At 39.9% G+C, this 15,058-nt stretch overlaps 1 protein-coding gene across 1 annotated transcript; it reads left to right on the forward strand.

Moving 5' to 3' along the window:
- Positions 1-1,213: 1,213 nt before the first annotated feature.
- On the forward strand, positions 1,214-13,334 carry pkd2l1 (polycystic kidney disease 2-like 1). Its single transcript, XM_038960132.1, has 15 exons — positions 1,214-1,496; positions 1,710-1,823; positions 2,798-2,925; positions 3,169-3,422; positions 3,863-4,087; positions 7,853-8,081; positions 8,262-8,432; positions 8,535-8,716; positions 8,847-8,967; positions 9,058-9,156; positions 9,783-9,904; positions 10,006-10,123; positions 10,224-10,354; positions 11,130-11,285; positions 13,145-13,334. The coding sequence occupies exons 1-15, from the start codon at positions 1,214-1,216 to the stop codon at positions 13,332-13,334; spliced, it is 2,523 nt and encodes an 840-aa protein (XP_038816060.1).
- Positions 13,335-15,058: the final 1,724 nt, after the last annotated feature.

Here is a 15,058-nt window from a genome sequence, read left to right on the forward strand (position 1 = left end):
TGTGTCCATTGTTACATTTTTGGGTCGATGGCCCACTCTTTGATGGTATGCATATAAGTGTAGCTATGTCTAGTCTATATTCATTGTCAAAAATAATTTCATTAAAACTCAATTAATCAATTCATCTGATTAACAATTCATTATTTGCTGCTCCAGATGTGCCCTTGAGCAAGGCATTTAACCCTAATTTCCTCGAGGGGCGCCGTACTACTATGGTTGACCCTGTAAAACAACACAGTTCACTGCACTTATCCAGTGTATGTGACAATAAAACTTTTTTTTTCAAGGAAGCTTGTCATTACAAATGAACCAAGCCAGTGCAAAGATGATGTGATTCATTATTTCATCTCCAAGTGTATCGCATCCTCAACATACACTAAGTTGTAATGAGTATGTGTATGTGGGATGAGGTAAATTACACAGATGGTCATGGTAATTCAGAAGCTTTGTGGATTGTTTGCAAACTTAATATGCTTTTTGACAGTTGGTCAAAAATGTATATGCTGATGAGGTGACCAGGGCCTATTATACTATACGTCTTCGGGCAAGAGATCAGAGGCACACCGCAGCAGCTATATTCTGATGAATTCAGCCACAAGCATTCAACACTTGTCAATGGATCATGTGATTGACATGTAGTCAATTAATTTGTTTAGCAGGAGTTTGTTGCCATTGCGATTGACTGAGTGGTTAACAGGTTGTGACATTTGGAAAACATCTTATTGGAATATGGAAATACTTGAGAGCTACACACAAACAAACATGAAAAGTGATATATCAGCATTACTCTCACATTTTCTAAGGAAAATATGTCATTTTTCCTTTTACCATTTTTTTATGTCAGTTTGAAGTAACATCATCAAACAAATCATCACAAACATTTTCTCAGCACCCCTATTCCTGAAGAAAATGAACATGAGAAAAGTGCACATTTCTAATAACTCTGCATAATATGCTGCCTTTTAATAGAAGAATGAGCATTGTGTCTCATGTATTCAATGTTAAACTGGGCAGTTTATTGTGCACAAGAAAGCACCAGCTCCTCCCTCTTCCATGCTTATGTCATCGGCCCTTTAAAGTGATCCCACCCGACAGTTGATGGTTAACAAGCTTGCTAGACTGGTCTTGCCTCACGATCATCTTGCTTGAGAACCTACGGCAATATTATCCCATATTGGAGTGTAGAGAGCCAGGTGATCCCAACCAGGCACCAATGCAGCGCCTCAACAACCGGTCAGAGAGCCACCTCAGTGGACAGGTGGAGTGTGAGTTGGACAGCCTGGGGAAGGGTTCCTGGGTGAACCAGGGGTACTGTGGCTCTCCTCCACTCATACCTCGGGCTATCAGCACTGTCTACAACCCCCAGCCCCTGTACCCCCAAGGCTCCTTCGACAGCGTGTGCAAACTGACCACGCCGAGCCCTTTCCCAACCGAGGTCAAGCCGCTGGAGACAGGTTCCGAGAAAAGACGCGGTGGATGCTGCTCATTTTTTAAAGGTAGGAATTGGTTCACCACAGTTTGTTGTTGTTGCATTTGTATTTGCTTAATTTAAATTATTTTACCTGGTAATGTTATCAAGTTGAAATTATGTACAGACTAATGCTGTGCAGGAAATGTTCCCTTCCTTGGTATGTCATGGAAGGAAATGTGTACTGTCTTAAATTAGTATATAATTTCAGAGTTCTCTGAAATGTTCTTCATTTATGTAGGACTGTGGGGCACTACACTGACTGAGAATACATCGGACAACCGGGAACTGTTTGTTAGGACTACACTGAGGGAATTACTGGTCTATTTGGTGTTCCTTGTGGATATATGTCTATGTAAGTATGTCAACAATACACGTTTATTTTTGTTCATGGCTATGCATATTGAGTGAATACATATTTCAATGTAAGGATATGACTGTATAGTAACATGATCATTTCAAGTCTGCCGCTACTGTACATGTGTCTTAAAAACGGAAATTCATACAATAATTCATTTTTTATGACTAACAGTAATTGTGTTATTTGAGTTTCTTAGTAAGTGTTCTGGTACAATTCAGGAACAATAAACGTTGTTGCGGGGATTAACTTGGCATTTTTATGATTTTCTATATAAATGCTCTGTTTTGGTCTGACATGCCCTTTTTGTTGTGTCAGAGTGGGCCAGGTCTTGGGTAAGCAAAGCAAACGTATGATCTGGGCCTTGTACATAGATCTAGTAACGATGCAGACTGGTTGACAATAGGCAAAACAGACAGAAAGTATGCCTTATCTGAGTGTAATCGGCATCTAAATGATCACTGTGCTTTGGCAAACTGAAACCTGTGTAATGTGTTGATTTATCATCAGCTGTTTCAATCTGCTTTAGTGCCCTATTATAAAATACCCTCCCCCTCCCTTCTGGCTGAAAGGCATTGTCCAGCGGGACATTACGACTGAAAGGAACACAGGCAGAGTGCTCCTGCCTTTCACTGATAAGAGCATGGGGCTTTAAGCCATTGTTGCTTTGTCTGCAGCGGATTTACATTGTTTGATACGACTATTTGCGTCGCCCCAGTGTGCCATCTCTTCAACAAATGACCTGCTCTAATCGGTGCCACTTTGACTTCTGTGACGTGATTGGACTTCTGTGATGTGATTTTCACTAAATGACAAATCTTGAATGAGAGGCTCTGGCCTGTGTGTCTGTTTCAGACTTTCCTTATCTTGGACTTTTGAAAGGACAACATGGTCTGACTGAGCCCTGAGCAAAGTCTGACGTTATGAATCAATGGCTGGATATAACAATGTCGCTATATGTTGTCTTTCAGTGACATATGGCATGACCAGCTCCAATACCTACTACTACACTAAAGTCATGACAGACCTGTTTGTGCTTACGCCCAGTGGCAGCGGAGTTACGTTTCAGTCCATTAGCAGCATGGCAGACTTCTGGACGGTACGTACCCTCCCTGCTCTAACCCTGCTGAAATATTGAACTGTCTGATATCAACTTGTACCGATAAATTACTTTGATCACTAATAGCACAAATGTGACACAAGTCCATAAGTGACATCAAGATATCATAAGATAATAATAATACAACATTAAAGGAAATACTAATGCATTGTTATAAACAAAAAAAAATCGTAAATGCTTCGACCTGTTCATGCTGTAGCCTACCTACCTCTATTTGAACAGTATGCCCATGGCCCAATGCTGGATGGCCTCTACTGGACCAAATGGTACAACGACCAGTCTCTACAGAATGGGGACCACTCCTTCATCTACTATGAGAACATGCTGCTGGGGGTGCCCAGGATGAGACAGATCAAGGTGATGAACAACTCCTGTAAGGTCCACAAAGACTTCCGCAACGAGATTTCCGGATGCTTTGATGTCTATAATGAGAAGAAGGAGGATGAGGTGGACTTTGGCCTTGTTAACGGAACTGCGTGAGTTCAAATAATCTTTTCAATGCTTGTTTGTCCTGACCTGGCTGTAATATACACTCTTGGGAAAAAAGGTGCCATGTAGAACCTAAAAGGGTTCTTCGGCTGTCCCCATAGGAGAACCCATTTTGGTTCCAGGTGGAACCCTTTTAGTTCAAGGTAGAAACCTTTTGGGTTCCATGTAGAACCCTTTTCACATAGAACCCAAAAGGGTTCTACCTGAAACCAAAAAGGATTCTACCTGGACCTAAAAAGGGTTATTCTATGGGGACAGCCGAAGAACCCTTTTGGTTCTTTGTCTGTCTCAAGGCAAAGTGTTTGTATGTTTCTTTTTTCAGACCAATTTGGGTGTCAATCAAATAGACATTAAGACAACTTTGAAAAGATTGACTGTAGATCTGAAAGGCCTATGATAAAATACCTTCTCTCCTCCATGTCTGCAGCTGGCAATACCACAATGAGAAAGAGATAAAGGGTTCGGCCCACTGGGGTCTGCTGACCACGTACAGCGGTGGAGGGTACTACCAGGACCTGAACAGGACCAAGGAGGAGAGTGCTGAGATCCTGATGGAGATGAATAACAACCTGTGGTTGGACCATGGCACCAGGGCCGTGTTCATAGACTTCTCCACTTACAACGCTAACATCAATCTGTTCTGTGTCATCAGGTAGGGAGAACAGACCACTTCACGCAGTAACGCCACTGTAGACTCTGTCGTAGCAATTTCCTGTATTACCAAATGAGGAGAGTTACAAACCACACACCAGTCAGAGTTATACTTAAATTTCATCTTTAATAATATTATGAGCTTTACAATAGCTCTTTGACTCTCAGATCAATTCAGTGTCTATAATGAATTCTGAGAGTCCCTACAGTCGAATACAAATATATTTTATAGCCAAGATACACCCCTCTCAACTTACATGACGAACCACAGAACTCTTCACAAAGGGCCTTTTACTTGAGAAAGGAGTATCCCATAGCCATATAGCATTAGCTATAAATTATCGTCCAGTTTGGTCTCTAAGACGAGGTTCTAATCTCGTTCCTGGTACTTCATAGTACAAAAACATTACCTCACTATCTGGAATGCTCTTTAGGCTTTATTGGCCAAAGACATCGTAAATCTCCTCTGTCAGTGTTATCTCATAGAGGCTCATCCTTAGTGGAACAAACACACACAATAGTCGACAGATTCTATTCTGTCGAATAAAACAACCATTCTAATGCAATACAAAGATTATAATATAATTTTACAAGCACTATAACATAATCTCGCAATTTTCCACGACAACTCTCTCACAAGTTCTAATGTATATTGCCTATAGAAAGTCTACTCTCCTTGAACTTTTTTCACATTTTGTGTGCAAAAATGTATCCACTCACTACTGTAAGTCGCTCTGGTTAAGAGTGTCTGCTAAATGACTAAAATGTAAATGTAAATATATTTAATTGTATTTTTTTGTCATTGATCTACACAAAATACTCCATAATGTCAAAGTGAAAATTAATACAAATGTAAGAACTAAATATAGTAATTGCATAAGTATTCACCCCCTTTGTTTAGGCAAAACTAAAGTAAAATTTGGCTTAACAAATCACATAAGTTATAATGACTCACTCTATGTGAAATAATAGGGGTTTACATAATTTTTTTTAGAACTACCCCTTCCTCTGTCCCCCATAAAAACAACATATGTAAGGTCTCACAGTCAAGTACTGAATTTGAAGCCCAGATTCATTCAACTGTAAAGACCAGGAACATTTTCGAAAACCTTATAAAGAAGGGCAGTGATTGGTAACAATAACAAATCAGACATTGAATATCTCTTTAAGCATGGTCAAGTTAATACTGATGCTGTGGATGATGTATTAAACCACCCAAACACATAAACTGCTCAGGGATGTCACCATGAGGTCAAATCAAATCAAATTGTATTGGTCACATACATGTGTTTAGCAGATGTCATTGCGGGTGTTGCGAAATGCTTGCAAATTGGTGATATTAAAACAGCTACAGAGTTCAATGGCTGGGATAGGAGAAAACTGAGAATGGATCAACAACATTGTAGTGACTTGTAGTGACCTAAATGACTGAGTGAAAAGAATACAAATATACAGAATAAAAATATTCCAAACACTGGAAAGTATTCAGACACCTTTACTTTTTGCACATTTTGTTACGTTACAGACTTATTAAAAAATGTATTAAATATATATTTTCTCATCAATCCACACACAATACCACATAATGACAAAGCAAAAACAGGTTTATAGAAATATTTGCTAATTTAAAAAACTTTAAAAACAGAAATACCTTATTTATATAAGTATATAAGCACCTTTGGCAGTGATTACGGAATCGAGTCTTCTTAGATATGACACTACAAGCTTGGCACACCTGTATTTGGGTAGTTTCTCCCATTCTTCTCTGCAGATCCTCTCAAGCTCTGTCAGGTTGGATGGGGAGGTCTCTCCAAATCCGGGCTCTGGCTGGGCCACTGAAGGACATTCAGAGACTTGTCCCGAAGCCACTCCTGCATTGTCTTGGCTGTTTGCTTAGGGTTGTTGTCCTGTTGGAAGGTGAACCTTCATCCCAATCTGAGGTCCTGAGCACTCTGGAGCAGGTTTTCATCAAGGATCTCTCTGTACTTTGCTCCGTTAATCTTTGCCTCGATCCTGACTAGTCTCCCAGTCCCTGCAGCTGAAAAACATCCCCACAGCATGATGCTGCCACCACCATGCTTCACACTGTAGGGATGGTGCCAGGTTTCCTCCAGACGTGACGCTTGGCATTCAGGCAAAATAGTTTAATCTTGGTTTCATCAGACCATTGTTTTTCTGAAAGTCTTTAGGTGCCTTTTGGCAACCTCCAAGTGGGCTGTCATGTGCCTTTTACTGAGGAGTGGCTTCTGTCTGGCCACGCTACCATAAAGGCCTGATTGGTGGAGTGCTTCATAGATGGTTGTCCTTCTGGAAGTTTCTCCCATCTCCACAGAGGAACTCTAGAGCTCCATCAGAGTGACCATCGGGGTTCTTGGTCACCTCCGTGATCAAGGCCTTTCTCCCCCGGGCGGCCAGCTCTAGCAAGAGTTTGGGTGGTTCCAAACTTCTTCCATTTAAGAATGTTGGAGGCCACTGTGTTCTTGGGGACCTACAATGCTGCAGACATTTTTGATACCCTTCCCCAGATCTGTGCCGAGACACAATCCTGTCTCGGAGCTCTACGGACAATTCATTCGACCTCATAGCTTAGTTTTTGCTCTGACATGCATTGTCAACTGTGGGACCTTACATAGACAGGTGTGTGCCTTTCCAAATCATGTCCAATCAATTGAATTTACCACAGGTGGACTCCAATCAAGTTATAGAAACAACTCAAGGATGATCAATGGAAACATTGATCAGGATGCACCTGAGCTCAATTTCAGGTCTCATAGCAAAGGGTCTGAATACTTATGTGAATAAGGTATTTCAATTTTTTATTTTTTTATAAATTTGCAAAAATGTCTAAAAACCTGTTTTCACTTTGTCATTATGGGGTATTGTGTGTAGATTGCTGAGGATTTAAAAAATGTATTTAACCAATTTCAGAATAAGGTTGTATGGGTATGGGTATGGGTATGGGTATGGGTATGGGTATGGGTATGGGTATGGGTATGGGTATGGGTATGGGTATGGGTATGCTTGACATCAGTAAAGACTGGGAGGTTTTTCAGGATGAAAAGAAACGTGATGGAGCTAAGCACAGGCAAAATCCTAGAGGAAAACCTGCTTCAGTCTTCTTTACACCAGACACCAGACACTGGGAGAGGAATTAAATATCCTAATAAAATACCATATCAAATGCACCTTTCAATAACCTACAACATAAAGCCAAATCTACACTGGCGGTGGTTACCAATGTTCCTGAGTAGCCAAGTTACCGTTTTGACTTAAATCTGCTTGAAAATCTATGGCAAGACATGAAAATTGCTGTCTAGCCATGATACAGGTGTAAAGATACAGGTTTGAAAAGCTCTTATGAGACTTACCCAAGAAGACTCATAGCGGTAATCGCTGCCAAAGGTGTTTCTAACGTGTTGACTCAGGGTAGTGAATACTTATCTATTCAAGGTATATTAGTGTTTCATTTTTCATTAATCGTTTTAAGAAAATCCAATTTTTCTTCCACTTTAACATTACAGAGTATTTTGTGTAGATCGTTGACAAAAAAAAGACAATTAAATCAATTTTAAACCCACTTTATAACACAATAAAATGTGAACAAATCCAAAGTGAGGGTAGACTTTCTATAGGCACTGTATATGGTGTCCGTATTAGGACTGAGTCAGGTGACTTTGGATGTCTTCTGTGGATGTCCTAATATGGACATTATACATGTATTCTTTCACAAATGACCAGTGATTAAAAGTGATTTCCTTTTCTGCAGGTTATTGGTTGAATTTCCGGCCACTGGTGGAGCGATACCCTCATATCAGATTAGAACGGTGAAGCTGATTCGTTACATCACCTACTGGGACTACTTCATCATTGGCTGTGAGATGGTGTTCTGCCTGTTCATCCTCTACTACATTGTGGAGGAGATTCTTGAGCTACGAATCCACGGGTTCTCCTACTTCAGCAGTATCTGGAACACTCTGGATGTGGTTGTCATACTGGTGAGAGGACAGGCTGAAACATCACTCTCAATCTAGAGTACTCAGTAATACAAGAATCGCATCAGTTACATATCAACCAGTGGTGGCTGGTGAGCTACATAGTTGAGGAGGACGATTGATGCTGATTAATGAGTTATGATAAACCTAACCTAAACCTAACACAAATCTGTTTTTCCACAGCTTGCCATTGTTGCAATCATCTTCAATGTTTTTCGCACCATTAAAGTGGACAAATTACTTGGTAAACTCTTAGAACAACCTGACATTTATGCAGACTTTGAATTTCTTGCATTCTGGCAAACACAATACAACAACATGAATGCAGTGAACTTGTTCTTCGCTTGGATCAAGGTAGATTACTTCTTTCTTCCTCAGAATGTATCAATACTGTAATGCATTTCATTTAATTGTTGGCAGTGCCCAAAGTTTGACTCCTTCTCTTCTTGCCTCTAGGTTTTTAAGTACATCAGTTTCAATAAGACGATGACTCAGCTGTCTTCTACTCTGGGCCGCTGTGCCAAAGACATCATGGGATTCGCCATTATGTTCTTCATCGTGTTCTTTGCATACGCTCAGCTTGGCTACTTGCTCTTCGGTACGGAGGTGAAATCCTTCAGCACCTTCGTCAAGTGCATGTAAGAGAACACCAAAAATAGTTCTTATTCTTGTAAATAAATAACAATACAAGACCCACGCAAGCAATGGGCCAGATTTTTGAAAACTGTATTAATCAATTACTCAAATTGGTTTCCTTTTTCTCTGTAGCTTTACACAGTTCCGGATTATTCTTGGAGATTTTGATTATGATGCCATTGAACGTGCCAACAGAGTCCTGGGGCCAATCTATTTCGTCACCTATGTATTCTTTGTCTTCTTCGTGCTGCTTGTAAGTTGAACTGAACAAAATACTTTCTACTAGATTTTCAAAGTGTAAACTACACTTTGCCGTCTTATTTTCATGGATTTTCTTCCCTAGAACATGTTTCTGGCCATCATCAACGACACATATTCTGAGGTCAAGGAAGAGCTGTCATCCCAGAAGGATGAGCTGCAGATTACTGACATCATCAAACAGGTAAACATATATAATACCAATGTAAGATGGCATATGATACAAATCAGAATATAAAATATACACTGAGTATACACAACATTAAGAACACCTGCTCTCTCCATGACAGACTGGCCAGGTGAATCCAGGTGAAAGCTATGATCCCTTATTGATGTTAAATCCACTTAAATTTGTGTAGATGAAGGGGAGGAGACAGGTTAAAGAAGATTTTTAAGCCTTCAGTCAGTTGAGACATGGATTGTATATGTGTGCCACTCAGAGGGTGAATGGGCAAGACAAGAAATGTAAGTGCCTTTGAACGGGTTATGGTAGTAGTGCCAGGTGCACCCGTTTGTGTCAAGAACTGCAACGCTGCAGGGTTTTAAACGCTAAACGGTTCCCCGGGTGTATCAAGAATGGTCCACCACCCAAAGGACATCCAGCCAACTTGACACAAATGTGGAAAACATTGCAGTCAACATGGAACACTTTTGACACCTTGCAGAGTCCATGCTCCGACGAATTGAGGCTGTTCTGAGGGCAAAGGGGGAGATGCAACTCAATAATGTTACTAATGTTCGCTATACTCAGTGTATATAACATATGCAAAAAATAAATAAATAAAACATGCATACATTTTTGTGTTTCAGAGCTACATGAAGACATTTATGAAATTGAAATTGAAAAAGGAGAAGATATCCGATGTTCAGGAAGTACTACGATCTGGGTCAAACAAACTAGAATTCAAAGACTTTAGAGAAACTCTCAAAGAGTAGGTGACTATCCTCACTGACAGAAGAAAAATCCGTAGACATAAATGAATAGCGTTCGGATTCTAGTCTATTACTCTCCTCCCTTGTCTTAACCCTACAGGTTGGGACATGCCGACCATGAGATATCTGAAGCTTTCTCCAAATTCGACCATGATGGAAACCAAATTCTAGACCAAGAGGAGCAAGAAAGGATGAAGAGGGAGCTAGAGGAGAAGAGGGTTAGTGGACTTGGCTAAACGAGCAATTTAACCTAACCCCTCTGCTATTCATGTGATAAAATAAATCCCTTCATGTATTTTCTCATGTCATTATCCTCAGGATGCTCTTAGTGCCGAGCTCAACAACCTTGGAAAGAACTATGGGAATGGCTCTCTGGAGAAATCGACGGTGGATATAGATGAACATGGCAAGCCAAGTAACACTCTGGTGGAGCAGGAGGACTTCCAGAGGTGTGTTGAATATTTGCATTGAGTATAACGCAGGGTGATCTCGGCTCCCAGAACAAAAACAGATAGGCTATCAAGAGAGACTAAGCGCAGGAAGCTGATACCATTTACAAAGATGGACACTTTTGTAAAAAAATATGTCCAAACAAACATCTACGTACGTGCATCATGAATGACTCCTAATTGACTTGTGTCATATGAGATCCACAAGCTTTTTATAATCTTATGAAACATCAAGAGCTGGTTACATACTGAGGTAGAGATGTATACTATACATGCATTGTTGTTGTCAGACAACAATTATCTTTAAAATTAGACTCTAGAAATACACTACTTGACCAGAATAATGTGGAAACCTGCTCGTCAAAAATCTCATTTCAAAATCATTGGCATTAATATGGAGTTGGCCTACCTCTTTGCTGCCATAACAGCCTTCACTCTTCTGGGAAGGTTTTCCACTAGATGTTGGAACATTGATGCGGTGTCTTGCTTCCATTCAGCCACAAGAGCTCTTCAGTAAGGTCATTCTTCTGCCAATGTCTGTCTATGGAGATTGCATGGCTGTGTGCTCGATTTTATACACCTGTCCGCAACGAGTGAGGCTGAAATAGCCAAATCCACTAATTTGAAGGGGTGTCCACATACTTTTGTATCTATAGTGCATCAGAGGAAGTCAAAATCAAACCACACATCCATTCCAGTCATGTCCAGCATTACACAATTTTCATTGTGTACCATCTACTCTAATGGCAATTCTTTTTCCTCTGCTCCATCAAAGGTTGGTCAGACAGGTTCTCCAACTAGAACACTCAGTAGCTGCTATCATGACCAAGATGGATATAGTCACGGAGAAACTGGAACTGCAGGAGAGCAACAGGACTAATGGGAAGGAGACAATGGGAAAACCAAGTGTGGCCAAAAACTATGTGAGAATGTTTGGTATTCAATCAGGTTATCTGTCGTGCATTTTTGGTATTTATTCAATAAAGTTTGCAAGAGTTGACCACTTGTTTACTGTACATTTCCCCCAGAATGAAAAATCAGCTTCGGATGGGAATGTTATGGTATATCTGGAAAGAGGGACAAGGGCTGAGATGGCACCCTGGAGATCAACCATTCCTGCAGGAAGTGCCCCCTATGATCGTCCTGGGACAGGCTGGACAATGGCCAACAGCCACATGTGAAGCATATTTAACTGACTTAAAGGCAATGGTGAATGGCTTAACAGGTTATTAACACTTCAATTCATGTTCAAAATTCTGCTATATACTGTACATGTATTCCATTTTAGTCAGAGAGAGAGAGAGGATAAGATAATGTAACATGGAACTTTATATATGAATTGTACTGTCCATACATTGTTCTAGGCTTTGTGATTGATGTGTTAATCTTGTTTGTTGTTGATGCCATTTCTAAAAACAATTTTATCTTCTGAATTTGTGTATAAGACAAAAGTTAAATGTATATGTACAATATTCTATACTATATAAGTACTCCCACCACCTTGCACCAGACTTAATGTGTATACAGGAACTAAATATACAGGAACTTCTAAATTGAGTTTAAGTGCTTTAATATTGACAAGCGTCCCTTGGAACATGCAACTAAGACTATTTATCTTTTGACTACTTTATATGTGTTTAAATCTAGAATATTCTTTAAAAAATGAGATAGGTATATATATATATAGACTTCCTGTAAAGATCTAGACTCGCCTCAGTTCAAAGCTGTTGCTCATTGTATCTGTTGTTACTTTATTGAGTACTTTATACTTTATTGAGTTATTGAGTACTTTACATTACTCAATAATGTGTCTCTCAATGTTTCTGAATAAAGTCAGATAGTAAGATAACTTTTCCTTCTTAATCTCTTACCCCGTGAGGGCTGATCATAACACTTTACAACCACTGTTTGACCACTTTTCAGATTACACTATAACAATGTATAGTGTAAGTCATTATAAATGCTTATGTTTACACATGAAAATCTTTACATTTATTCATGAAACTTTACATGGTTCCTTTCTTTACGCTTCTTTTTCTTTTTCCCCAACTCAAGCCATCTCTCACGCCCAACACAGTCTTTAAAGAAAATATAAATTTGTTCCTTCTTCAATTCCAAATACTTAATTACTTAATATAGCCAAATCTAATTTTACCGGCATTAAGAATGCCACCACCCTATGAAGTTCATCATAATTTATTTAATCTGTAGCCTAAAAAAACAGAATGTTTTCCCGAGTCGTAGTGGGAGGACCACAAGTTACTTCGATATGATTGTGTGTGTGTGTGTGTGTGTGTGTGTGTGATAACATCAGTGTATCTGTTTGGGTAGGTTTCCCTACACAATCACCTACAGAGAACGATCCGTCACTCCCACTTGAGTGAGACAGTCTAAGGTTTGTTCAAATCTATTTAATTCAAATCTGTGGTTTTATTTCACATGTTTGACAGACCAATTTTATATTCATGTTAGTGCAATTTCCAGAGTTTAGTTACTCATAACATTGATTGCCTCAGTAATAGACACGCAGGCACGGACACAGACACACAGGCTGTGCACACACACACATTCTTTCTTTCACCTCCTTTCTTGTCCATGGACACCCATGGATGACCTCTTTATGGAGGGGTTTTCGTCCTCTCCCCCCCCAACACCACCAACATCTCTCTCCCCCTCCACCCCGTCTACGAGTGTTCAGATTCCAGAAACGAAATGCTGCTGTTCTGTGTTCTACCTGGCCAACTTTCTCCTCCTACCCCTCAATACCTGGGTCCTGTGGTTCGGAACCAGGCCGACAGTTTCCACAGCAAAACCAACGACAACAGACATCTTCACCTGTGATCTGGCTGCTATTGAGATAATCAACAGCTTTGAAATGTTCTGCAAAATAATTGTCCACTACCTGAATGTGGTTGTACTGATGGTCATCACCGTGGTAGAGAACGGCCTTATCACATCTGGTAGATCTCTGTTCCACTGATGTACCTGTCTGGAGCGCTACCTGGTTGTGGTCCATCCTGTGGCATAACTGAGGCTCAGAGCTCCCCGGAACGAGTGGGCAGGGCCTGGGGTTGTCTGGCTAATCAGTCTGGACTGGGTTGGGGGTGGTAGCATGGTACTTTCCATCCTTTCCAACCAAACCATTTTTCGGGAATGTTCCTACTCGCTTTTACGATCATGTGCTTCTGCAGCTTGGCCATTCTGAGATCTCTGAATGGTCCAGGGCTGGGGGGAAGGGGTAGGGAGTGACCAATCAAAGATGAGGGCGTTCAGAACAATCGCGGTCGTCCTGGTGGTGCTAGTGGTCGGTATCGGGTCGTGTCTCTGTTGAATGAAGTGCTTTTGTACAACAACGTTTGCATAGCTCGCTCAGTCACCTATGCGTTGTCCTTTCCAAGCAAATTCTGTTCAGCCTCTTTTTTTTTACGTAACAAGTTTGGAAAACTGCCTTGTCTTCAAAACCCTAAAACTAGGGACTAATATTCTGCAGGTTTGATTTTGATAGTTGGTATTGGTATTTTATTAGGATCCCCATTAGCTGTTGCAAAAGCAGCAACTACTTTTCCTGGGGTCCACACAAAACATAATACAGAATGACATAATACAGAACATCAATAGACAAGAACAAGCTCAAAGACAGAGCTCAAGGACAGAACTACTTTAAAGCTGTTTAACCCTTTTTTTGTGGCAGGTAACCTACCTGACTTCCTATGATACCTTACAGCCATTGAGCAAACGTTACTACAAAATGTCTTGCACAACTAGCTCAATTCGTTTTTATCACTATATTTTGGGATTCCACTACTGTAAACATCTTTTGCCTGATGACGTGCAAGTGAAGCAGAGTGAATTTGTTTCAATGTTTCTTCTACTTGCCTCCGCAGCTCGTATACCTTTAACCTTTTTCAAAGAGCCGAGGAAAACAGGAGATTCTCCCCATGAGTTCATCTGACTCTGGGTAAGTAGAAATAAGGCTTTAACAAAGATGGATACTCTGTTTGTCTGGCACTGTGACAAGCGTCACAATAGGATTTCTATTTCCTATAGGCCTACTTGCTATTGCAATGGTGTTGTGTATCTGTTACAAGACTATGTGCTTGATTTAAGTCCTAAATGTTGTCAATAAAGAAAAATGCTTTAAGATAAAACAATTTTATTAATTTGTTAATTGTATTTACACTATAAGTAGTATCAAGTCATATATATAGTATTTCAAGTTGTTACTTGTGCTTAATCTTGAAAGTTATAACACATTAGCTTTAGAATATTTACTCCTGATTGAGGCAAACATAGCTCAAGACTTGTAGACTACAGTACACAAAGAGAAGGGTCATCTTATTTTCTTCCAATAATTATTTTTATTGAGACCCTTTTACATTGAAAATTGAATTGTCAATTGCTGAACTTTATTCATCATCAAAACAATTGCCATTTTACATTCAATACTTTGAGCAACCAAGATAATACATTTTCAAAAACGTGCAATTCATCCTCAAAATGTCTCCAGGAAATGTTCATTTACTTGTCTCCTGCTATTAGCTGAAAATGGCACAACTTTAAAATGATAAAGACATCAGTTCTAAAATCTAGAGTTCAGCTTTCTAACAAGCTTCATTGAATAAAATAAACTGGTGCAGTAACTGACATTTAAATTAAGGCTTCTTTGTAAATTATATTGAATAGATTCAATATGTCAGCCCTGCA

This window comes from Salvelinus namaycush, chromosome 22 (assembly GCF_016432855.1).
Source record: "Salvelinus namaycush isolate Seneca chromosome 22, SaNama_1.0, whole genome shotgun sequence".
In the NCBI taxonomy this organism is placed as follows: domain Eukaryota; kingdom Metazoa; phylum Chordata; class Actinopteri; order Salmoniformes; family Salmonidae; genus Salvelinus; species Salvelinus namaycush.

What these genes read in the sequence shown, in the direction of transcription:
- pkd2l1 (XM_038960132.1), top strand. Translation starts at nt 1,214, where the DNA reads ATGCAGCGCCTCAACAACCGGTCAGAGAGCCACCTCAGTGGACAGGTG. An exon ending in GCATGGCAGACTTCTGGACG is followed by an intron (nt 2,926 to 3,168) that starts GTACGTACCCTC and finishes CTATTTGAACAG; the next exon opens with TATGCCCATGGCCCAATGCT. An exon ending in GGCCTTGTTAACGGAACTGC is followed by an intron (nt 3,423 to 3,862) that starts GTGAGTTCAAAT and finishes CCATGTCTGCAG; the next exon opens with CTGGCAATACCACAATGAGA.